Here is a 26952-nt window from a genome sequence, read left to right as displayed (position 1 = left end):
GTAGTGTTAAATACCTTGGCCAGCTCTAACGAGGTTCTGTGTACAGTGTGACCACTCTCAAACAGTTTGTGTTACCTTTTCAAAGAAATTTACCAGGTTCTCTAGACAGGATGTACCTTTTGCAAAACCAATTTGCTGCAGATCTAGCCTGATGGGATTTTTAATGTATTTGTCAATCTAGTCTGTTAAAATGTGTTCCATGGTCTTACCAGTGATACTCATTTGGCTGATGGACCTGTAGTTTCACATGTCAGTATTAGAGCTGCCTTTATGGAGTGGCATCACTTGTAGTTTGCTCCATCCTTGTGAGACTGAGCAAGTAACCAGGTTGTAGTTAACTTATGGAGAGGTTCCAACAGGGTATGCTTGGTATAACCCACTACGTTGCCTGGCCCCATGGAGGATATATGCTTAGTCTTGGTCAGCACTTTCAGTACACTCTCTCTAGTGAAATCTGCATTAAATTGATTTGGCGCAATGTCCACTGGGTCTGAGTAGTTTTTGTCATTTAGTATGAGTTTTGTGCATTTGTGCGTGTTGTTTCTCACCTTTCTAATTGTGGATGTCTTTAGCTTCAGATGCCTTCCTGAGTTTTTGTGATGCTTTAGTAGATTTACTAGTCTTTTTTTACGTTTTTGGTGAAATTCCTAATCATTTCCTTGGTTTGGGAGATTTGAGATTTGTTGCATAGTCTACATTTTTCTTTGTTTTATATTTTATTTCTATTGGTGGACTATCAGGATGGTTTGCTTTTAAGTTTCCCATTATATTTGGATCTAGATGGGACTGCCAATTCTATCCACTTCTTTATGTGGGTGTAAAGATCTTTTGCAAATTTGTCTGCTGATGCAACGTCCAGGGTAGCGGTGCTATAAGTGAATTACTAGAGCTGATCATAGAATCTGAGGAGATTTATGTGCTTGAAGTCTTTGAATCCTGATACTTTGATTTCGGGGGGGGGGGGGCTGGGTAGTTTGAAGAAAAAGGTTATTAGCTTATGGTCTGACTTAATCAGAGAAGACATTAATAGTGGAGTTGTATATGGTGATGCTACATTTGTACCAGGTCAAAAATATTTTGTCCTTTAGTTGGGTTAGCAACAATTTAGTCCACTGAGTTTTAATTTATTAGCTCTAAAAACTTCTGTATATATCCTGTGTTTGTAGGAAAGGTACTCCAGTTAATTGATGGGTAATTAGTCACCCAGAATGATATGCTACTTATTTATGGGAGTTAATCTGTGATGTTTAGGGACCTGACATAAACGTCTGGGGACATGGAAGGTGACCAGTAATAGGTGATGATTGATTTTGTTTAGTGTGATTTGGAGTTCAATACATTTCATTTGTGGGTCTCTTGGAATTTGGAGGTGATATGGCCTGTAGCAAAGATGGACATGCCAACACGGTTGCTATTGCACCTGAAGGCATAGTAGGCATTAAACCCCAGGCATGGAGGAAGTGCTTTCTGGATATTTAAACTATGTTTCAGTGATTACACATATAAATGCAGGAATGCCATACAGTCTAGAAGGTTTTTGTTTAGATCTCCGGCATTAAGTAGAGCCACCTTAATTTGAACATGTTATGATATTGATACATGGGCTACATTGAATGTTCATTAACTGAATTTTCCCCCCAAAAAAGACACTGTTGGGGGGAAACAGGAGTTTTAGCAATATGTGGAATCCTTTGGGCGAATGGTGCCCTTGCAAAGCAAGGAGTGGCGTACGGCAACTGCGGTCCCACTCCACAAAGGCGGTGCCTCTACGGACCCTGGTAATACGCACCTCTAAAGCTAACCTACAGAGTCTTGCAAAATATGGAGAGGATCATATATCTGCAAGCAAAAGACATAGGATGGACGGACGCCATTGGGGACCGACAGTTCAGTTTGTCATTAAGGGCAGATCATTTTGACTTTTTCGACTTCTTTTTGACAGTCACCAAGGCCATTGATGAGGAAGGGCAAGGCAGTGCCTACCATGACCTTTTGACCTTGCAGAAAAAACTACCTAATACAAATGTGAAAAAAACTAAAACACTAAAGGCTTTAAACTAAACCACACTGAATGGGTTTAGGTAACAAACTGGCCAGGGTTGGGTTGCTAGCTGGCAGTCACAATGGCGCCATCACAGGGCTCGGTCGCTTATCCGGGACTCCCCCCGGTCCTTGGGTCCTGCCTCTCGGCCACTGGCACATGAAGGAGGACCAAAGTTTGCAAGTTTGCAGAGGACAAGGTTGACAGGCATTGAGTACGGACTGCTTACTTGGGACATTGTGGGAAAGGATATTAACGGACGGATACTCATGGCTGACCCCAGAACGGGAGTTAGATGTAAAAAAGCCAATAGTCATACCCTTGGGAAAAACAAGAGTCACCCTAAACCCCACAGCCAAAAACCATTACCATAGGTAGAAGAAGGACTCAGAACAGGAGGGACCCAAGAGGGACACACCCACCTTTCTTTCAGGGACTCACGTTGCTAAAGTTACAAAAAGGTTAGACTAAAGACCACCACGCGTCATGGGAGATTGAATGGGATTCTAGTGAGGTCATTGATCCCCTGTGCTCATCTACTCCACCAATGAATGGTTGTGCTGACCTTCATGCTCCAATCCCAAATCCAAAAATCCCAACCACCAAAACCACTATTTTTCAAACCTTAACACGGATATAAATAGGGATGGGGCGTGCTGGAGATCACTCACCAGACACTCTATGTTGTGGAGAATAAAAATAAAATCCATGCAGCAAGGGCGCTGCCTCTGCTCAAGAGAAAGAGAAATCTTGACTGTGGGGATGTGGAGAGGTTTAGGTTCATCTCTCTGTGTCACTGCTGCTGCTGGACACAACAAACTAATGGGCACAGTATTTTTTTCATATAAGGGGGGCGTAAGCCACAAAAAAATTTAGGCTATAAATATATGCCTTAGGGCAGATAGCCTAGTATAAACCTATGAACCTATAAGTAGGACTGTCAAGCATCTTGTTTAAATGTTGACATGTACTAGACCCCTTCCCCCTAATGACACTAGTTGTTTAGCCAATTGTTGAAGCCAGTCATCTTTTCTTTGTAACTGGGCATCAATCGTGTAGAAAGGAGGTCTTGCCAAGCACCCCCAAACCCAGTAAACACTATAACATATGCTGAGCTATGTACAAAATCTCTGTACAGCCATATTGATAACTGTATAAAGCGAGTTGAGCCCGCTGGTATTAAGAATGAGATAAACTCCAAAGGCAAGCCACCCTGGTGGAATCACAGTATTAATCATTTATACAACAAAAGAAAAAGAACATCTTAGCCAAGCATAGGAAGAACAAAGCATTACATGCTAAAAGCTCCTTGACCAATCTAAACAGGAGACTAAGAGGGTCAATTAATACTTCAAAGGCTAAATTTGAAGAAAAAATAGCTTTTCAGACAAACGGCAGCTACAATGCTTTCTACAGTTATGTCCATAACCTCAGGGGAAGTGCACAACAATGCACAGAACTGATTGTAAATGGCAACACCCACCCTGATACAGTGGCCATTGCCAACATTTTGGCTGACAGGCTCAGCTCAGATTTCTCCCCCCACTCCCCTCCTGATAGTCCAAAGAAAATACCGCGTACCACAATCCCCCCAACTATTACTAGGGAACAGGTCATCAGTGCACTTTCCTTTCCAAGGACAAAAACACCACATCAATGGGCCCCAGTAACATCTCTGGATGTTTACTAAATAGCATGAAATATGACCTCTCTGGTCTTTTTGAATCAATTTTCACCTGGAGCCTTCAGTCACGCCTTGTGCCCAAGGAATGGGAGATCGCTACAGTCCTTCCCTTGCACAGATGAGTTCCAGCCACTGATCCGGGTAACTACAGGCCCATACGTTATACTAGTCTCATATGTAAGGCCGTGGAAAAAATCGTCATGGACACAATAAATGAGGACATAAGTAACCTGCAAATGCTGGGCCCATCACAGTTCAGCTTTGTTAAAGGAAGGTCATGCCTATTAAATCTGGTGGACTGTTTCGAGAAGGTCACCAATGCATTGGATAAAGGTAAGAATGTTTACACAACTTACTTCAACCTGGCCAAGGCTTTTGATACAATACCGTACTTGGGCATTATAGATACACAAACTACTTTAGGTATAAACCCTTTTATCACCTGCTGGATAGTCAGCTGGTTCACCGGTAAAGACTCAGGAGGTCAAAATAGATGAAGCCACCTCCACCAAGAGGCGAGTCATAAGTGGAGTCCCCCAGGGCTCCGCACTGGACCCACCTCCTTTTGGCATCTATAACTCTGAAATGGAAGTAAATGCTGAATTTCTGTGGCTGACTAAGTTTGCAGATAATTCTCTGGCTAACAAATGGTGCCAAAGCCATGGTCTTAAACTCCGTCCTAAGAAATGCATAATTGTACCCTTAGGAAAGTCAACCTTCCCAGCTAATTACCATGTTGATAATATGCCCCTACGAGTAGACCCAGTGGTCGGGGATCTGGGTGCACACATAGACAGTAGCCTTACCTTTGGCCACCATGTGGTCACAGTGGTGAGGAAATCCTTTTATGTTGCACAGCTTATAAGGGTATGGCATCTAGGTCCAGAGAGGTCATTAACCTACTGTAGTCCGCCCTTATCAGACCAGTCAATAGAGTACAGTGCTGGCTTTGGTATGTACCTGACCAGGCATGTGCAGCAACTGTGGTATCTCAGAGGTTTCTTACAAAAAGAGTTCAAGGTGTAACAAACCTGCCTTATGCAGAGCACCTTAAAATCCTTTCCCTCTACTCAGTCTCCTATAGATTGCTGCAGCTTACAAAACATCTGCAAACCCCACACTTATAAATCTACATATTCGTTAGTCAAAGAGTACCAGAAATACAAGGTCTAAGGCCCTGAATTTTGTCTGTGACTTAAACAGAACATACTGGAGAGACTGATGTGTGTCCAGAGACTGCTCCTCCTATGGAACAGGCTTCCAATCCATGTGAAGCTGAGTTCATCTATTACTCAGTGTAAGCACAACCTAGACCAGTGGATGGGGAGTAGAAAATTTACACCAGACCTGGCACCCATGTCCCTTATGGACAGAGGTAGCTTATAAATGCCTGGCTCTTAATGTCCTGTTCGGATACAAGACATCATTTTTCTTTTGGGAAAACTTGGCTAGGCTTAGAAAAGTCCCCTGGGTCATTAGCCACAATCTATGAATCTATTGGTGACATGCAAATAGAGCACAGACATGTCTCTTTGCATGCCTCTCATGGCTTTTTGTCCCAGGTCACCCACCACATGCAGAGCTGCCATGGTCCCTTGAGAGATCTGAGATTCTGGCACCTGAAAGACAACTCACTGTCACCCTGTCTTTGCCCAGTCTATTGAATGGGGAAATGTGTGTGTCTCGCTATGGTGTCACTGATCACTAAAGTATTTTTGTTATGGAGTCACGTGATGTTTGATTTTGATTTTTGCTGAATCTTAATCCTTATGGGTCTAGGAAACTTAAGTAATGATTTTTTTACAGTGTCAGCCTATGGTATGTTATGCATCAGGGTTGGGTCCATAGCATGTGATGTGTTAGTGCGATGCTCAAAATCTGTGTTTTTTGAGAGCGAGGCCACCATATCTCTTAAATACTTGTACCTGTCACAAATAGAGTTTCTTGTATTTAGCCACAGTTCATTATTTGTGAGTGTAAGACAGTTGCTGCACTGCTTAAGGATACCTAATGCTATGAGGCTGGCTGCAGATAGGAGACAAATAGGCTGACCTCCCATTTTGTCCAGTGTGAAGTAAAAATTGATTTGATTTAGAGATTGTTGCAGAGCTTAAATAATATAGGGATGTGCGGTCTGTTGAGATAGTTATGGGTTAAGGGATGGATAGCATGGGTATGAATGTCTATTTAGATAAAGAAGTAACTTGGGTTTAACTGCAGCTCTGATAAGCAAAGCTTGTGGACCTTGCATAATGGTAGTATTGACCTAATTTGTAGCATCTCTGGGCTAAATTGTGCAGTGTAGTGCTGCTGAGGCTGCTATAACCTACTCTTATAGTGATAGGTGCTCAGCTCTGTGCATTATGCAGCTTGCTACAAATATGTAGGAAAATTTACATCTGCAGATTTCTGCATATGGAGAGTGCACATTTCATCCCTACTACACTAAGCACAGTTGCATTCAGTATAAAATAAACAGGCTGAATGGAAGGCAGTTTTCCCTTTCTTCATTTTCCCATCTGTGTTTGAGGGATTAAAGTTTGCTGTATCCTGACCATTAGTGAATTTGCACTTGAATGTATACCCATACTTCACCCATGTTTTTTTAAACCCATTTTGTTGAACAAGCTTTGAGAGGGGTCATCTTGCAGCTTTGTATTGCTTTGTGAGATTCCAGGTCTCCCATTTTGTTTAGGCAGTTCACCACTAAGCAACACTGTGCTTAATTAAAGGAAATTTGCACCCCCATGTTTCCCATTTCTTTTCAGTTGCTTCAATAGTTGAGATTTCCTTCTAGCATTTGCTGCTATAGGTGTTCAGTGCTTAGAAACAAAAGAAAACAAACTTTCCAAATGCTCCCACAGTCAGCAGTTAACTTTTTTTGCAGTTTGTTTTATTGCTTAATTGTAATAGTGAGCTGAGCCAAGAGGACCAGTTTCAGTTATAGCCTAGACAAAACAAGCAAAAAATACCAATATAGCAATGTAACCAGTGTGTAAAATAACAGTGTAACAGTTCCAAATAGACATTTAAAATGGCAAACAAGCATTTGTCATGCTGAATGTTTATTTTGCTTTACCAAAGAACTGCATAAAAACATTAAAAAAAGCAAAAGGAGAATATGCAGCAAAAGAAATGATAGGTTAATCTTCACATAGTAATGATGAATTTGAATCATTGGACCTGAAATACCAAAATGTGTCTGAGTAAAAAAAAAAAAATGCATGCAAAATGTTTGTGTGACCAGCAAATGCCTTCCCATATGGGATTAAGAAAGGGCTACCACCATTGGTGAATGCCTGTTCTGATTCAAAGACAGGCTCACCACAGTGATTCTGCACAAATGGAACATTCATCACATTGAGCCATCTCATCGATAGCACTACATGCTAGTGAGGCGTTTCATGGAAGTGGCTAATGCTATTTAGCCTTTCTCCCCCGGAAATGGCTGCAAGAAGAGTTACTTATCCAAGCTGTTCAGAGAATCACTGGGCGGTTTAAATTAACACAGCTAGCCATATTAATGAACACAGCTAAATGCTACCTTCCCCAGTTATTGTCGAGGGGAATATCATTTATTCAGAGGTGACTCGTGCATGACCTACAGGGCTTTCTCTGATCTAGCCCTGATGAAATATTACATATTTGCAAGAAAAATTATACATGGATTAAGCGTTCCAGGGACCTGAACCTTATTTGTGACTCTAACATAACTTGCTGGAACGATAGAGTCCTATCCCAAATGCTTACTCATGTGTGGAATAAACTTCCCGTCTTCATAAAACAAAGCCCATCTCTCACTGTCTTCAAAAAGAATTTGGATAAATGGATGGCGAACCAGAAATTCACTCCTGGGGTACTGTCCATGTCCCTTATGGACAGAGGCAGTCTGTAAAATGACTCGGGGGCTCCAATATCCAAAGACCCACTACCCTGATACTACCCCATCCTATATCTGGGGAATTAAGATGCACTGTTGGCATATCCTGGGTATTATTGGTTTGGGTTGTAAAGGCTGTTGTGTCATTAACCTAGTAACCACCTGTGAACCTATAAACTTGTATAAAGGTAAGAGGCAACAGAGATATAGTGGTGGGGGTGAATGTGTTTGTGTCCGTGACACTGATGTTCATCTTGCATACAGCTGCAGTCATAACAGATGGGTTCTCCTGCCGTCAGGCGGGTCCTCGGTCGGCCGAATTCCAAAGTCTAGGTCCGGCGTCGGTTGTCGTCGCTTCTTCCCTGACGTCAGTGCGACAGGGGTATAAAGGAACCAGCCAATGCCATTTTCTTCAGTCTTTCTTGCCGCGCGGTGCCCGAAGCAGAAGCAGTTCGCAAGTGCCGATCGGCCAGCTCCTGAGATTACGAAAATTTGGAAACCGAAGTCTTCTTAAAAGCTAAGTACCCCATTGGGGAAACTTTTCTTGCCTCAGACCGATGTCAGACAAAATTAATAATTGTATTTCTTGTGGGAAGCAAATACTGCATAAGGATTTCCATTCCGTCTGTATACCCTGTTTAGGCCCAGACCACGACGTCTCGGTCTGTCGCTTTTGTGCTACATTCAACAAACGCACTATTAAGCTTCGGGCGGAGTTCGGCCAGCATTATTTTGGGAAAGCATTTAACTATACTATGTTGTCGGATACTCCGACTCCGGTTTTGTCTAAAAAACCGCAAAGACAAGGACCGACACACAAGGTCCGCTGCCTCTACCGACACCACGCCAATGCCGACTACATGTGGTCCAGTTCTCAGCGAGGCGCCTACGCAGCCCCTGATTACCGATGACACTTCTTTGACGGTGTCGCCTGTGCCCGAGGTCGCAGGCTCCTCGGCCGACTACAGATACCGAAGCCACTCTTGGCGTTGAAACTCAGAATGTGGACAGGTCAACCTCCACTCAAGGTGTCTTCAGACCTTCCTCTTCTTTCTCCATCAAGGCTTTCACAAAGTCTAAAGCAACCATGCACTCTAAGAGACCAGCTACACAGGGCCCATCTCCAGACCCCATGCCTAAGAAACAGATGCTTAAAATGGCTGAGGATTTAATTACTCTAATCAGAGGTTCTCAGCCCCCACCGGACAAAAGGCCCAGAGTGGAGGAAGATTCCCTCCTCTGATCAGGGCTCCATTATTTCAGAGCACTCTGATGATCAGGAACATTCTTACTCCCCTTTTGAAGACTCTGATGCGGAGGAGTCCATCCCTTCTGTATCCCCTCCTGAGGATTACTCATTTGGGGAAACTTTGCATACATTAAGGGAACACTTCCACTGGGAAGGCCAGGATTATTCAGATTCCAAGAAAAGGCTCAGGGAATTTCTCTTGTTACCTCAGCACAGGCCTCTGGCTATACCTCCTGTCTTGGACATCCTAGATGATGTTTACTCGGAGGCCTGCCTAAACCCGGACTCTCTACCTCCAGCTCCAGTTAAGCCTGACAGGTACTACAGGGTTCCTGACTCACACCAATTTCTATACAAAAGCCATGCTGCTGACCCAGAAACCATCTCACAGGGCCCCAAGGGAGTTAAGGCCTCCATTGCCAAAAATCCATTGCCTTCGAGAGAGATTCCAGATCCTTAGAAAGGTGGGGAAAAAAGGTATATATCTCGGCTACCTTATCCATGAGGGCCTTAAACTGTCAGTTTCATATGCTAAAATACCAACAGTTTTTGTTATCACAATTGAAAAGTAAAATGTCACAACCTGAACAACCAGACTTGAAGGAGTTGCAGGATTTGATGCATAGTGCAGAACAAGTGGGTAAGCATACCTTACAATGTGGTTTTGATGCTGTAGAGGCCTCATGTAGAGCTGCTGTTACAGGATCAGTCATACGTTGGCATGCCTGGCTCAAGGAACAAGCCTTGCCTGATCATGTCAAAGCTAAATTACTAGACGCCCCTCTTCAAAAGGATGTACTATTTGGTGCTAATGCTGAAGAGGTATTAAGGAAAATGGAGGAAAAAGCTAAATCAATGCAAACTGTGAAAGAATTTCTACAGGTTCAACCCCCACGTTTTAGTTGAAATTGGCCTTCCAAAAACTGGTCCTTTCCTGCCATAGACAGAACCCAAAGAGGCAGATACAGGCACCCGAGGGGCAGAGGACAATCCCAAGGATCGTATAGAGGCAGACAATGGCAAGCTCCTACACAAAGAGGTGGTGAGGACAACTCACAATCTTTCAGAAAGCAAACCCAATGACTTTCCCCTTTGCATGCCAACCAGGTCTCAAATGGCAGCCCCCTTAGGAGGAAAGCTGGCATTATTTTCAAAAAATTGGCATGTTGACACAAAGGATAAATGGATCCTGGACATTATAAACAGAGGCTACAAATTCCATGTTCACACCCTTCCAAAAATGAGAGGCATGCCAAACCTGCCACACAATCAAAAGGCAGAGGCACAAAGGCAAATTACAGATCTCATAAACATGAAAGCTATTCAAGAGGTACCTACGCACGAACAAGGTCAAGGTTTTTATTCCAGGCTATTTCTGGTGCCAAGGAAGGGAAAAGATTGGAGATCTATTTTGGATCTATCCATCCTAAACACATTTCTACTCGTACCAAAATTCAAGATGCTCACTCTACAGCAACTTCTTCCCATGCTGGGCAAGGAGTCTTGGCTGGTAACATTGGACCTCCAGGAGGCATACCTGCATGTCCCAATCAGACAAAATTGCAGAAGGTACCTCAGATTTCTTGCAGGTTCAACCCATTATCAATTCTCTGCATTGCCCTTTGGCTTATCTACTGCGCCCAGAGTATTCATGAAATGCCTGGCATCAGTAATTGCCTACTGCAGACTTCAAGGGATACAAATATACCCCTATTTGGACGACTGCCTGATCCAAGCGGACAGCAAGCACATTCTTCTGAAACATCTGGCTTATGTAATAATGTTATTGAACTCTCTGGGATACACAGTCAACAAAAAGAAATCATGGCTAATACCCTCTCGGAAGATAATTTTCCTGGGTGCCAATTTGGACACAAACACCCAGATGGCCTACCTCACGCCAGAGAAGCAGGGGCAACTAATTCAATACTTCAGAACACTAGCAAATTGCACCAGGCTGACTGCAAGGAAAATCCTGCAGGCACTGGGATTCATGGCATCTTGCATCTTACTAATCCCATGTGCAAAGCTGCATATGAGGAAACTACAATAGTACCTGAAAACATATGGTCTCAACACAGCCACAGTTTGGAAACAATAATACCACTAATTCCATGTCTGCAAAAGGAATTTCTGTGGTGGGCTCAAGCATGTCAAACAAACACAGGTCTTCCATTCAGCAAGCCTCAAGCAAATCAAGTCATCACAACAGACGCCGGACTATGCCTGGGGCACATGACAGATCGGTGCATTCAGGGCAAATGGTCCCAAAAGAAAAGCACCTTCACATCAATCAAAAAGAAATGCTAGCAGTAATAAATGCTATTATAGCTTTCAAGGACCTTCTACAACCAGGTCAACTATTGATAAGAACGGACAACACCACAGTTATGTGGTACATAAACAAACAGGGAGGAACACATTCTTACCCTCTATGCAGACTGGCCATGTCACTTTGGAACATGGCCATGGACTTACAAATGGAACTACAAGCACAGTACTTGCCAGGCAAGGAAAACACGCTGGCAGACAACCTAAGCAGGAATATAACAGATCCACACGAATGGAGATTGCATCCAAAAGTTTTTACAGAAATAATCCAAAAATGGGGAAGGCCAGACATAGATCTCTTTGCCTCCCACAAGAATCATCAATTGGCAAAATTCTGCTCAAGGATCTTCCATCCAAAGGCCTGGAGAGTGGACGCTCTCTCTTTCAGTTGGACATCAATGACAGTTTATGCCTTCCCTCCTCTTCCTCTGCTGCCCAAAGTTCTATTAAAGACCAAAGCAGACAGACCAAAGATGATTCTCATTGCTCCGGACTGGCCAAGGCAACACTGGTACCCACTCCTGAGGAGCCTGACGCATTCCCCACTATGGACCCTGCCTCTAATGCCTCTTCTTCTGACTCAGCACAGTTTCAAAACTCTTCACAGCCAGCTAAAAACAGTCAATCTAGCCGCATGGAAGATTCCTTAGCATCACAACAGGCCCTACTCTCCAAGGAGGTGCAGAATGTCATTTTGGAGGACAGAAGGCCATCAACTAGAAAAGCCTACTCCGCAAAATGGAAACGTTTTTGTGTCTGGAATGAGAAAAAGGGCCATGATCCTAGAAAACTGAATTTACCTCAAATACTACAATATTTGGCTGAACTGCTAAGCAGTGGACTTTCTTTCTCCTCCATCAAAATCCATGTCTCAGCCATTTCTGCAGAATACAACACTGATCCACCTTTATTCTCTCACCCTCTCTTAAGACAGTTCCTCAGAGGGGCTAAGAATTTAAGGCCTCCAAGGAAACAACCAATACCTGCTTGGGATCTTAATTTCATTCTGGAAAAACTGACCTTGCCTCCCTTTGAGCCAGCTGCCTCATCAGATTTGCAATATTTGTCCTGGAAAACAGCTTTCCTTCTGGCTATCACCTTAGCTCGTAGAGTTTCAGAACTACAGGCTGTCATGGCTGTCCAGCCTTTTATCATCTTTCATCAGGACAGAGTTTCCTTACGAACCAACCCGTCCTTTATGCCTAAAGTGGTATCCAGGGTAGCTTTAAATCAGGCCATACATTTACCTACTTTTTATCCTAATCCTCAAAACAAAGGGGAGAGATTACTACATTCCTTGGACATCCACAGACAACTGCATTATTATTTGGACAGAACAAAGCCTTTCAGAAAATCAGAACAGCTCTTTGTGGCCTATGCGGTAGGAGCTCAAGGGAAGCCAATTTCCAAACAGACAATCTCTAAATGGATAGCTCACTGCATACGCTTTTGCTATTCCTTTCATGGCAAAACTGTTCCTACAGGCATTAGAACTCATTCCACCAGGGCCACAGCCACCTCTGCAGCCTTCCTCAGAGGAGTTCCTACCAAGGATATTTTGGAAGCAGCCACTTGAGTTCTGTGCATACCTTCTCCAAGCACTACAACCTACCATTATACTCCAAATCTAGAGCAGGCTTTGCCACGGCAGTCTTGCAGGGCATTTTGGCTCCTCCTAGTTCCACCTAGTGCCTACCACCCCTTTCTTAGCTTTGGGATTCTACCCATCTGTTATGACTGCAGCTGTATGCACGATGAACATAGTACAGTTTTGTACCTACCATAAATGTAGATGTTCGAGTGCTAATGCAGCTGCAGTCCAGGTTTCCCTCCCTCCTTCCCCTCTTGAGACAGGCCTATAGGCTAACACATCCTCATACAACCTGATTGGGGTTTTCATTTATGATGTATTTGCTTGCAACTACTGTATTTTGATTATATTGCACTGCATTATCACACAAATTTATGTATTGCCTTCCTTCTGGGGGCACCTGACATCTGGGGCAAGAAAAACTGAAGAAAATGGCGTCGGCTGGTTCCTTTATACCCCTGTCGCACTGACGTCAGGGAAGAAGCGACGACAACCGACACCGGACCTAAACTTTGGAATTCGGCCGACCGAGGACCCGCCTGACGGTAGGAGAACCCATCTGTTATGACTGCAGCTGTATTAGCACTCGAACATCTACATTTATGGTAGGTACAAAACTGTACTTTTGTGCATGTCTGCAGGAGCTGTTGACCTACATTAATTAGGTGTCTGGGTTGTCCTTCTCCAGTGGATGGAAATCTTTTTACTCTGCTTCCTATCTAACAACCCAGTAGTCCTTATGTTTAGGCAGAAGGCGACATTGACTTTTTCCAACATCCAGTCTCCACCAGAATGACTCACCCTTTGGAGAAACTGTGAAGCTTTTGAAATCCTCTGTTGATTAGCATCTAGCCTTCATTTCTTCCCCCAGTAATACCTCATTGAGTACATAGGGAAAAAGTAGGGGGAACATGGGTTATCCCCACGGACATGTGCATTAAGTATGCCATATTTGCAGCCTAGAGGCACCTAGACTGTGTTCCTTTTTTCTGACTAGAAAACAGATTTTGTATAAACATTAGAACTCATTCCACCAGGGCCACAGCCACCTCTGCAGCCTTCCTCAGAGGAGTTCCTACCAAGGATATTTTGGAAGCAGCCACTTGAGTTCTGTGCATACCTTCTCCAAGCACTACAACCTACCATTATACTCCAAATCTAGAGCAGGCTTTGCCACGGCAGTCTTGCAGGGCATTTTGGCTCCTCCTAGTTCCACCTAGTGCCTACCACCCCTTTCTTAGCTTTGGGATTCTACCCATCTGTTATGACTGCAGCTGTATGCACGATGAACATAGTACAGTTTTGTACCTACCATAAATGTAGATGTTCGAGTGCTAATGCAGCTGCAGTCCAGGTTTCCCTCCCTCCTTCCCCTCTTGAGACAGGCCTATAGGCTAACACATCCTCATACAACCTGATTGGGGTTTTCATTTATGATGTATTTGCTTGCAACTACTGTATTTTGATTATATTGCACTGCATTATCACACAAATTTATGTATTGCCTTCCTTCTGGGGCACCTGACATCTGGGGAAAGAAAAACTGAAGAAAATGGCGGCTGGTTCCTTTATACCCTGTCGCACTGACGTCAGGGAAGAAGCGGCGACAACCGACCGGACCTAAACTTTGGAATTCGACCGAGGAGGACCCGCCTAGCGGTAGAGAACCCATCTGTTATGACTGCAGCTGTATTAGCACTCGAACATCTACATTTATGGTAGGTACAAAACTGTACTTTTGTGCATGTCTGCAGGAGCTGTTGACCTACATTAATTAGGTGTCTGGGTTGTCCTTCTCCAGTGGATGGAAATCTTTTTACTCTGCTTCCTATCTAACAACCCAGTAGTCCTTATGTTTAGGCAGAAGGCGACATTGACTTTTTCCAACATCCAGTCTCCACCAGAATGACTCACCCTTTGGAGAAACTGTGAAGCTTTTGAAATCCTCTGTTGATTAGCATCTAGCCTTCATTTCTTCCCCCAGTAATACCTCAGTGAGTACATAGGGAAAAAGTAGGGGGAACATGGGTTATCCCCACGGACATGTGCATTAAGTATGCCATATTTGCAGCCTAGAGGCACCTAGACTGTGTTCCTTTTTTCTGACTAGAAAACAGATTTTTGTATAAACATAGAGGGTGTTTTGAGAACTTGACACTTGTCTTCTGGCACACTGCCTTCTGGGGCAGAATGTTCTTCACTCGCCATTATAATCCCTGCCTCCCTCAATCTCTGCAGATGAAGCACATAGATCAGTTGCCCTGCATTTTATAACACTGTACCACCTCTTCATAGGTTCATAGATTAGTAGTAGTCTAACTGCTCTTGTGGGCCATTTTAAGCATAGCCAATTACCCCATGTGAAAATCAATCCCTGCACCTCCTGTCTTTAAGGTAAACACTTTAACCATTATGCCAACCTCCCACCTTAAGTCATGCTGTTTACATTTGTCTTAGCTGGAATTTTATTACCTTTTTAGCAGAGTGGTATTATTTCTATGTACATAATGAATCACAGTAAAAAAAAAAAAAAAATATATATATATATATATATATATATATATATATATATATATATATATATATATATATATACACTTTCCTCAACTCCCATACATAGAAGATAAACTGCAGTAAAAGATGGAGACTGGTTAGGGTGGTCAGAAGAGAGTTTGCCCTTTCTTGTGAAATTCTGGATGGCATTCTATTTGTAATGTCTAGTGCACTGCCAGTTCTAGAATATAAATTAATCAGTAGGAAAATAGTCATTTTGCTGTTGGTGTTTACAGTGCTTCATGATACTTTTCAGTTGAAGTCTCGGTCACATTCAGGACACTGAATTTTCTAGAAAGCTTATTAATATTTTCTAAAGTCCTGCTCTGGTTTCAGTATTTTATCTCACTTTACTGAGTGACTCCCTGACTGTTATTGTTGCATTGGTAGAAAAGTTAATGTTGTTCCCAGATAACTATTGCTTGTTTTGTTTGTACACACTTGATATGTGTTGTGGACCTTTTCATCCTAGGTCTGTAATACATTTAAAAATAACAAAGATGGACAGCCCAGTTACTAAAAGAAAACAAATAACCCACGTACCTGTCTTTAACGCTTTTCCTTTTTTATTCAGAAGCATACTGCTCTGACAAGTACTCATATGTGCTGTAGAGGGTACATACCATGGAGGTTGATTTTCCAGTCTCTAACCAAACTGAGACTTCAAGATTAGGTTGAATAGTGCCGCATCTGTTAAAAAGGAATATTACAACTTATAAGTTAGTTTCTGAATTGTTATTTCCTGAACTTACAAATGTAGTGCTACCTGTCACAAAAATTTTTGAATTAATTCTTAAGCTGCCTTCTGTTCTGTTTTCCAGGTATCCCGACGTATTGGTACAATGAGTTCTATGTCTGGAGCAGACGACACAATTTACATGGAGTATCAGGCCCCCCGAAGCAAGGGGCTGGAAACAAACATGTCCATCCACTTTTCAAGCGTTTCAGGAAGTAATGGATTGCTGCATTTCTCTACTTTGTTCTGATATTACATTGATCTTTCCATTTGATAGGCTTTGAGGTCTGAGGTCTGAACTTAAGATCCTGAACAAAAGATGGGTTTAAGGTCAAGCATTGAAGGCTCTGCAGCGTTTGACCTTAGCTACTGCAGTTCCTTTTGGGAATCTTTATCAGGCACTTGTCTAGCATAACTTGTCCCTTGATTTTAACTTTTGAGTGTGTGCTGTTGCTGTAGTGTCTGTAAATCAGATGATGAAAGGTTACTCCTGAAACACACCTCACATTCTGGGGATTAAGGATCTGGCTATGCAGATAACTGCTGGATAAATAACAGACACCACAGACTATGGTTCCATTATTTTTAAGGCATTTCTAGTTTCTCAGTCATTTTTATATAGTAAAGCGGATTATGTGTGACAAGATAAATTCTTCAGACGTCAGATAGTGCCTAATTATCAGTAGTTACAGATCAGTTCTAGTATTTTATTTATATTACACTGTTTGCAGGGTAAATGACCTGACAAAGTAATCCATGAAAATTATGAAACGGAGAGCTCAGAAACCAGGGCAGATTGGTAGTAAAGCTGAAAGTGTGGAGGCTACCTGTGAGATGCTCATAGTGCCATATGCAGATAAGTAATGAGAAAGGATGAATAGGATAGTTCTGTTAAGAAGATGAAGCACTGTGTGGAGAGCAGGGACTCCTGGTAATAATGGTTGGGGGACCATATCAAAGGATCTTTTTCCTCAAGTGTGGAAGCAAACAGATTGTAAAAGAATAACAAGAAAAGCATACTAAATCTGTTGTGCCTTTAAAAGGGAGTTTTAAAAAAGTCAGCAGGATGTATGATGGAATGGGTGCTTCCACTGTTGTAGATAATATTAAGAAACAGTGGGAAAAATCTCACAAAAACTGAAAGAGATTAAAATAAAGGAAACTTTATCCAGTCTTTCAAATGGCAACACACCACGACAACAAAAATTTTTCCGGTCATAATGGTGGAAAAAGAACGTTTGTCAGTGTCACTGAAATGGCAGGAAAAAACACCTGTTCTCTGACATGGGTGATGGCTGAATCTATAGTATAAAAAGAATCACTGTTTTTATGTAAATTATGTTGGTGAATTTCAAAAAGTATTTCCTGGAAAAGGAGAATTCTCAGAAAATTAAACATGTATAATGTACCGTAAAAATGCAGTTCCATTTAAAGGAGTGACTTTATCATTTCCAGTACCTTTTCAACTGAGACACTGATAAGTGCTTAAGTCAGTTTGGGTATGATTATAGTGCAGCTGATAGCAGTAGATACCACTGCTTTATGGAATAATGTCTTCAAGTTGTGCAGCATATAGTCAGTGCCCAACCTTATTCTTTTCCAAATACACTTCCTTGGATATCAAACAATCAGAGGACTTCAGACAAAAGAGCCTGCCTATGTCCTTCATAGGCCTTTCTGGGATTATCTTCCATCCCGAAGGCAAAAACCTCCTTGAAAAAACATTGAAAATATTAGGAGAAGAAATGTTTTATCTGAAACATAGTTACCACATAAAAATGAACACAGCGATGAGTAATGGTCTTCTCCAGGGTCCCCTGCAAGAATATGACTATTGTGGTAGTGAAAAGACCTTTTCATGTCTCTCCTCAAAAAAAAAAAAACAGGTTTATTTATTCAGGCGAAAAAGAACTACTGCTTTGGGCAGTATTAACATTAAGAGTTCTGTCAGTGTTGCAAATATCAAAAACCCTGTAGAGCTTCAAATAATAGACTAGATGTGCTTAACAGTGTTAAGGAATATTCAGTTACCAAAACACAAAATAATAAACAGTACCTAAAGGAAAATGCCACATAAAAATTTGGAGTGTTACAGATTTGAGAAGACAGTTTGTATTTCATCACCTCTTACAGTTAGGACCGTGATTTTCCTCAGCTGTATGGCCCAGCACCAGAGTTATTTGTTAGAAAAGGTTGTGAGCATCCTGCTCACACTGTTCTTCACAAAGATTGGGGATCAGCTAGTGACCTTTATATCTGCCATTGTGAAAGCAGGCTGTAGAAGACAGTACATGGTTATAAGCCTGTCTTTCTATTGTCAGTTCAAGTGTCATGATAATGCATAGATAATGCATAGTTTGAAATAAAGCTGTCGGAACTTGTAGCTTCTCAGATGTCACATTTTTATACAATAAGGCTTGTTGAGTAGCCACTAAATTTTATATTTGTAACTAATGAAATTTATTAACTGTGTCTTTGAGTGGAATTGCATGATAATATATTGGAATATTTAGTGAGTTATTTCTCTACTGCATTAAATTGTGTGCATTGCTGAGTTCTGCTGACGTAAATCTGTGTTTTCAGTTATAGTATTCATTATTGCCTCCCTTGGCTTGTCATTTGGATGTGCAGACTGAGAGATGGCATCTTTGCAGTTGGTATCTTTATGAAACTCTGTGTTAATGCATTGTTGCTTTTGAGCTATGCACTTAAGATATTGAGAATGACCATGTCAGGGATTGCAGTAGAAAGAGATATGAACTTATTGGTGGTGTTACAGTTTCAGAGCTTCCATAAGTTTGGGGAATGAATAGTGATCCTCATTTTTATGTTTGTTTATTTTTAATATTTTCCACTACTGTAAACCTCCCAGAACAAGTGGTTTATGAAATGAATGGCTGGATGATGGAATGTAATGTTTTTGCTGGTTGTTTAATTGGATGATGATGAATTGGCATGCAAGTTTGGAGGTTTGCATTTCTTTGAGACATGTTAGTGTAATGTATACTTAGAAAACAGTAACTCTCTCAACAGTAATATAAACACAGTATAGTATAGTAACCCCCCAAGAAAAGGTACTAGGAGAAAGCATAAAGGGAGTTGTATAAGTGATTTTCATATTACTTTTCCCTTTCATTTTGCCATTCTGCGTATTAAGGAGAAAGATTCTCTGTTTTCACCGTAAATTATTATTGAGAAGTGAGTTGGCAAAAAATTTCAATGGCTGTGCCTTATATCTCCAACATTTCTTCAGAAATCTTAACTACAGTTGTCTGTAGATATTTATCATTTTATGTAGTCCAAAAAAGGTAGTTTAGTGGCTCACAGATTGTCACATAGGGATCCATTTTATCTACAGTTGTGCCTGGTACCAAAAAATGGCAAACAAAGACCTGTAATGCAGCTGTCAAGACCCTGCCCCCCAAAAAAAGTTTTATCAACAAGCACAACGTGAGTATGTAAGTGAATTTCAAGTTACTTCTCTCTTTCAGTTTGTCATTCCATTTAGCAATGGAACAGTTTTTCCATTTTCCTAGCAAATTACTACAGATAGATGAATCACAGAATAATTTCAATGGCTGTACCTTCAATCTCTGTAAGGTACTAGTTCCAGGAGTATTTCCTCAGACTTCACAACTGCAATTGTGCTTTGGTTTAGATTTTCAGGTACTCAAAAAAGAAGAACGAGGCCAGTCGGACATCACCCGCTTAACAAATTCAACAAATAAATAAATAAATGTTTTAGTGGTTGTCAGACTATCACAGAGGAACATATTTTATCCAGAGACCTTTTTCATACCAAAAGAAATGACAAATAGGGGGCTTGTAATGCACCGGTCGAATCTAAGTAACTTTATAACAAAAGCAAAAGTGCAACATGTTTACTATAAAGTATATAAATAACACTGTTGTGTACTGAACTTGAAGGGTGCTTAAATGCACATTTTGTTGCTGAGGTTTCCTCTTCCCTCTTTCAGCTTTCCCATTCCGTATGCTCACAACCCCAAGAGAGTGAATTGCTTGGTCCCAATTTTTACCCTCTCAAAGGTTAAAAAAAAAAAAAAAAAAACTCACATTTTCCATATATGAGTGACATTTTGGTAGTGCTGCTGTGACCCATATATTCAAGAACCAGAAAAATAATCAAGACACATTTTAGCTGAATCAGCAGTAACTTCAAATGTTTTCCATTATATTGCATGAAAATGTCTTGTATACCATGCATTCAAAGGTTTTAATTGAAAGAACTGGTCTAATGTATGCAGTTCAGATTATCTCAAATTCTGTAATGGCCAGTTCCAGATGCAGTTACTGTCTGAACTTGTCAGAGTCACAATTCAAACCAAGGAAAAACACTGAAGTGTCTCATTTAATCCAGAAGTGCAGATAAGCCCCCTGTGCAACCTTTCTACAGAATAAAAAGTAAAATAAGCCACAGATCTAAATACGGTTCAAGCTGACCAAATGATACCCAGCAAAGAATGGATGTTATAAACATTAAGAAAGAGTAACTGCACCTGTATTTTACATCATTCTGGCAACATGTTTTCTTTGTTATTCATTCAGTTTTGTAGTAGAAGTCTCTTGCAAGTATTTTTCATAGAGGCATCTGAACTGATCTGTTTCTTTCATTGTTTTTAATTGGTAAGAGTATGCCAGTTTTATGTTTCCCAACTGTTGCATTGTTTCTCTTTTCTTAATTATTTCAATAAAAAGTTTCCCACCTGGTCTTTAAAAGGAGTTGTTTGCTTCTCAGTTTATTATCCTTCACTGTGCTATATTTCTTTTTAACACTTAAGGTCTTGGAAATCTCATTTTTGCTATTTATAGTTGTTCTAGAGCTCAGTTTTTTTGTATTAATTTTGGCACTTTCAGCTGAATTTGGTTTTTAATAAGTATGTACTGGTCAAAATTTGCTTTTCATTAATTTATCAGCCTTTGAAGTGTTTTAGGCTTCTGTAATTATCTGCAGGCATACAAGGTGTTTGACAGAGACCATGAGATGATGATGTATGTAATTCACATTGTTGATTCCAGGACTGCAGAAAAAAAGAAATACCGTGTTGGTCCAATTACAGCACAGACACTGGAACTTGAATGTGATATAGTACATTTTATTTGATCAACATAGATTTTGCAATTAATCGAGCTGTTAAACTAGCATAAGCGCCTTTTTTGGAATTAAATTACTAATGTTAAATATAAGGGAGGTAGATATTTTTTTTCATATTGAGTAAAAAGATACTTGAAAAATTATAATATGACTTGAAAGTGTGCAGTTCAGAAACTTTGTATAACAACTACACCTCATGGACGTGTAGTGTGTTTGTGTGTGCATGGACCTGAAACTTTAAAAGACAAGGTTATGACCTGTGATAAAATTAAATAATTAAACGTGTGTTCTGCATGTTGCATTAGAATCAGTATTAATTTAGCAGTCTGCTTAGAGTTTTAGCCTTAGTCTTGTATCCTCTCCTCCCTTCAAACTATTTTTATACTTTCTTTTGTTAAGCATTTTGGCGCCATTTTTCTCCATTTAAAAAAAAAAAGGAGAGAGAGAGATTTCTGTAGTCTAGGTTTTCCTTCCAGTTTTCTACTAGTGTTGTCTTTTGGTTGTCTCTGCTGGTTTTTGACTTTGGTTTGGTCTCACAGTTAACAGGTTTGGGTTTTGGCGCTCGGTTTATTTTCTCGTTATGTCTGACAAGCCAGCAGGTTTTAAAAGGTGCTTCTCGTGCAGTCAGAAGTTGCCCATGTCTGACTCGCATGAGGAGTGCCTCTGTTGTTTGGGCACCAACCACCTGGAGGTTGATTCATAGATTCATAGATTAGTACTAAGCTATCTGCCTTGGCAAACACCTTAACCATTAGGCCACCCTCGTTGTGCCTCGTTCAACCCCAGGACTGTGGTTAAGCACCTCACTAAGTTATTGTTGAAAGGCTTGGTTCAGCCTTGGGGGGGGTCCATTGGCCCAGTCTCCAGCCAAGCCTCTGACCACAAAAGGAAGGCACCATCTGTAATGGGGTCTTCTTCCTCTAAGAAACCTAGGCTGTCAGATCCTAGCTCCTCGGGTCCAACTCCAGCCTCAGCGCTGTTGGAGCTGATGACCTCAGATCAAAGGTCCCGTGAATCTATCCCCGGATCCAAGGTCTCTACTTTGAGGCCTTCAAATCTGAGGTCCCAGGAGTCTGTTCCTGGATCCAAGGCCTCTGGATTGAGACCTTCGGATCCGAGCAAGACTAGACCTACCACTGCACCAACCTCCTCAAATCCGAGGCATTCGGTTTCTAAATGCTCAGATCCTCAGTTTTCCTCTGATCTGAGGTGGATGGATCCGGAACCCATGTCTGATCCCACCATCTTAACTGGGGACTGTTCATCAGGTTCTGCCCTGGGGCAGCCTTTTGCAGCTCCCAGGCACAGAAGTCGATATTATGAGAGGCATAGGAGGTCCTGTGGGTCCAGGCACGCGTCCCCAGCTAGGTCTTCTGCCTCTTCTAGATCTTCCAGGAGCTTGCTCCCTTCCGGCATGGACAGGATGATGAGGTCCTTTCTTAAGGCTCAAATTGAGTTGGGGCTTCTTGTGTCCCCTGCCCATCCAGCTAGGAGTCCTTCCTCTCCTCCTACGCTTCAATCTCTTCATCCGACCCAGGTGGTTTCAGACTTTCAGGCCCTGAGGCATGGTAAGGAGGTGATGGGGATTCCTAGAGCCCAATTTGTCTCTACCCCATCCAAGTCCCTGACTGGTTCTGCTTTTCCTCCCTCAGAGCAAATGGGGTCCTGGTCCCGAAAAGGCACTCCAGAGTCCTGGGGGAGGGTTCCGGCCCAGTCTTTCCAGACTACTCTCTGCCTCTCAGTGCTTTGGCTATCAACAGTTCGGGAGTGGTATTATCCAGGAGTCTTGAGGTGGTGGCATGCTCTGTTTCTTCTTCTCAGGTGGTCTTGCCTGCCGGGAATGGGGAGGGGGATCATCCAGCCCTTCAGCCTTCCGGGTAGTGGGAGAGGACCTTCTCTTCCATTAGAGCTCCCTCCCCTGCTATCCAGGCTCCATCCCAGCCCCCGAGAGCGGACCCTCCTCATCCTGCTTCTGTTCAGCCCTCTCGAACCAGCCTTCAGGCAGTAGTTACCCCACTTGGGGTTCCCCACTCTTCAGAGACCTCCCTTGATCCCTTGGAGGAGGAGGTGCCTTGGAAGAGATCGGCCACGTGGAGGCACCTAGACTCTCCAATGTAGTCTCTCACTGAGGATATGGGCCTCGATGAAGGGGACAGGTTCCTCAGATCTCTGCCTGAAGATGTCTCCTTCGGGGATGTCCTGGAGATCCTCAAATTGAAGGGCAGATAGTTTTTCCAACCCCTGTCCTCTGAGTCCTTATTCCTGAAGGCGTTCGTGACAGGATCATCTACCACATGGGTTTCCCCCCTGCTGACGAACTAGTAGATCTTATTGCTAGCAGGGCATGGAAGGAGCCAGATAATGTAGAAACAGTGCCAAAATGAGTGGACACATTTCTAAGTCCATCTACAGACAGACAATTCCGGTCAAAAGGGGTACCTGTCGATGCTATAATCGTAGCTGCCACCACCAAAAAGGAATTATTGGAGCAGAGTACTTCTGTTCATCCTACCCAACCGAGAATCTTGGGTGACTGACAGACATGGAAAGCGGGTTTCTGCCTCAATTTAGTGTGCATGAGCTTAATTACAAAATCAGGGCTCCAGGGAACCCTTCTCTGAGAAGCCTTTCCAGCACTCCTGAAGTGCTACCTGACTATCCTGCCCTGGAGGCAGTCGGGTGTTATTTGTTATTGCACCCTTTGGCCTGGGCAAACATTACAAGAGATCGGTGGATGCTAAGCATTATTTCCAGGGGCTATTTTATTCCCTTTTCCCACCCTCCCCACCAGTCAGGAAACTTCTCCCCAATGCACCACCTCATCAGAGGCAGTTAGCTCAGCAAGAATTGCTTAAGCTTCTTCAGAAGAGAGCCATCCAAGAGGTCCCCCCAGGACAATGAGGATCCGGAACTTACTCTTGCTTCTTTTTCGTGCCAAAGAAGATGGGGGACCTACATCCAATTCTAGACTTAAGTGAATTAAACCTCTCCGTCAAGAAGTCCAAGTTCCAGATGGTCACTGTTCTGTTCATCATACCCCTTCTGCACAAGGAAAAGTGGATGTGCTCTGTCGATCTCCAGGATGCATACTATTACAGGCGCTCCAGGAGACATCTGCACTTTTGCATAGGGGCCAATCATTACCAATTCAGGACTCTGCCCTTTGATCTCACTACAGCTTTCCAGGTGTTCACCAAGTGCATGGCAGTGGTGGCAGCTCACTTGAGACTGCAGAGATTACAGGAGTTTCCTTACCTCAACGATTGGCTCCTCACAGCTCCCACCAAGCATCAACTGGTCACAGCCACTCAGTATATTCTTTGCCTGTTTGACCAGCTAGGAATTACCATGAATATACCCAAGTCGAATCTGATTCCATCCCAAAACTTGGAGTTTATTGGCATACAGTGGTAGAGACTGAAGCATTACCTCGCAGGCGTGTACAACTCATCAGATCTCACGTTAAGTGTCTCCTAGATCTGTCTCATCCTCAGGTCCACTTCGTTCTCAGGGTCTTGGGGTCCATAGCAGCAGCAATCTATCTGGTGCCATTAGCCAGGTTTTACATGAGGGCCTTACAGTGGACTCTAGTGGTTTAGTGGTCTTTGCCTCATCCAATGACAGCTTCCATCCGCCTCACTCCAGTGTCCAGGCGTCATCTCTGTTGGTGGTTCAGTCTCCCAATCTCCTTGTGGACAGACCTTTTTCTCTTCCTCCCCCCAGTGCCACAGTGACCACGGATGCTTCCCTGCTAGGGTTGGGGGCATTGCTAGGAAAAGACAGTCCAAGGTATGTGGTCTCCTGCAGACACCAAACTGCATATAAACCTAGTGGAGATGAGAGCAGTTCTTCTCTTGTTGCAAACCTTTCAGGACTGCCTTCCTCCGGGTACCATTGCAGTGCACATGGACAGCATGGCGGTTGTGTGGTACATCAACAAACAAGGGGGCACACGTTCTTATCTGCTTTGTCTCAAGGCCATGAGAGTGTGGAAATGTGTGTGATGTCCTCAGGGCACTTTCTCCTTTCAGTGCACATTCCTGGGGAGTCCAACATTCCAGCAGACAACCTCAGCAGAGCTATCTTGAGTCCTCATGAATGGTCCCTGAATCCCTTGGTGAGGCAGATCTTCCTTCACTGGGGTCAACTGACCTACAGTCTTTTTGCTTCCCCCCCGCAATCACAAATGCAGCAAGTACTTCACCCTGATCCCCCCAGCTGAGAAGTCCCCCAGAGATGCTTTAGTTCATGATTGGCCTCTGGGTCTCCTTTATGCTTACCCTTCTTTACCTCTCAGTCCCAGGGTGCTTTAGAATACTTATTGCCTCAGGGATCCCTTGATCCTCATTGCCCCTTCTGGCCTCGGCAGGTGTGGTTCCCTCTCCTCAGCTGTCATCTGAAGTACCCCCCTTGGGTACTGGATCCCCATCCAGATCTGATTTCTCACCCCTCTCCAGATCCCAAATCTTCAGACTCATCTGACCATGTGGTTTGTCCACTTCCCATAATTCTAAACCAGCCCAGGCTTGCCTCGCCCATCAGGGGCATCATTCTGGCCTCTCAGAAGGCTTCCAGCAGAAAGGTCTGTGGTAGTAAATGGAAAAGATTTTCTGTCTGGGCAAAGCAGTGGAATCTAGATCCCTTTTCAGCTCCCATTCTGCCATCTTGCTAGTCTTGTTTTCTCTCTTTCAGGATGGTTTTACCACTCTTAAGCTGTAGCTGGCGGCCATTTCTAATTTTCATGCTTGCGAGGAACCTACCTTTTCTTCTCACCTTTGTAAGGCCTTTATGAAAGGTGGTTTCCTGCTTAGGCCTCCTATCAAAGATCCTTCTCCTCATTTGAACCTTTTCTTTGTGCTGCAGTCTCTTACACAGAGTGCCTTCGAGCATGCTGCAACTTGTGATATTAAGTTTTTGTCATGGAAGACCACCTTTTTGGTGGCTATAGAGTCAGCAAGATGAGTTTCCAAATTGCAAACTCTCTCCATCAAGCCTCCATACATGATTTTTTCATAGAGATAGAGTGGCATTCAGGATTAATCCCTCCTTTATGCCCAAGGTAGCCACTGAAGCAAATTTGAATCAAACCATTCAATTTCCAGTTTTCTTCCCCAACTACACCAATAAAGGAGAATATTTGCTGCACACACTAGACATATATAGACAACTATGATTCTATTTAGACAGCACAAAGAGCTTTCGCAAATCTGAACAACCGTTTGTGGCCTTCTCTGTTAACAGACATTGTCAGGTGGTATCCAGGATTACTATATCTCATTGGATTTCCAGTTGTATTTCTATGGTTTATTCTTCTAAGGGTTTGTCTTTACCAGGACCTTTCAGAGCTCATTCCACTAGATTTGTGGCTACATCAGCTGCCTGTTTGGCCAGACATTCTTTAAACAAGATTTGTGCTGCAGCCACCTGGTCTAGTCCTCACACATCTGTTACTCATTACAAGCTCGACATAGTTTCCAGGAACAGGGCTTCTTTTGGCTCCACATTTCTTCAGCATGATCTTCCATGAGGCCACCCAGGATTATATGGTAGTTGGGGACTCTGACACAGAAGTGTGGAATAATGACATGGATAACATCAAATAATGAGTTGTGTACTTACCATAACTTAGCATCTGTGTTATCCTATGTCACTATCCCTCCCTCCTTCCCCCATCCTATTGGATCTAGAGGAAGTGAAGATGTCCTATCTCATGGTTCAGGTCTGCTGTGGCTGTCTTCTTGCTTTAGGGCAAACTCGATCTGAGGGGTTAGAGG

General features: G+C 42.7%; 1 protein-coding gene across 1 annotated transcript in view; it reads left to right on the top strand.

Moving 5' to 3' along the window:
• ERCC3 (ERCC excision repair 3, TFIIH core complex helicase subunit) overlaps window positions 1–20805 on the top strand; it is a 476680-nt gene extending 455875 nt beyond the window's left edge. The window contains 2 exon segments of the mRNA XM_044078239.1: window positions 16151–16243; window positions 16246–20805. Of these exon segments, the coding sequence (XP_043934174.1) occupies window positions 16151–16243; window positions 16246–16284 (132 nt within the window). The 3' untranslated portion in view covers window positions 16285–20805.
• Window positions 20806–26952: the final 6147 nt, after the last annotated feature.

The sequence above is a fragment of the Protopterus annectens genome, chromosome 7.part0 (assembly GCF_019279795.1).
Source record: "Protopterus annectens isolate FY-2018-M chromosome 7.part0, PAN1.0, whole genome shotgun sequence".
Classification (NCBI taxonomy): Eukaryota; Metazoa; Chordata; order Ceratodontiformes; family Protopteridae; genus Protopterus; species Protopterus annectens.
Note: the sequence above shows the minus strand (reverse complement) of the source record. Positions and strands in the feature narration are given on the sequence as shown.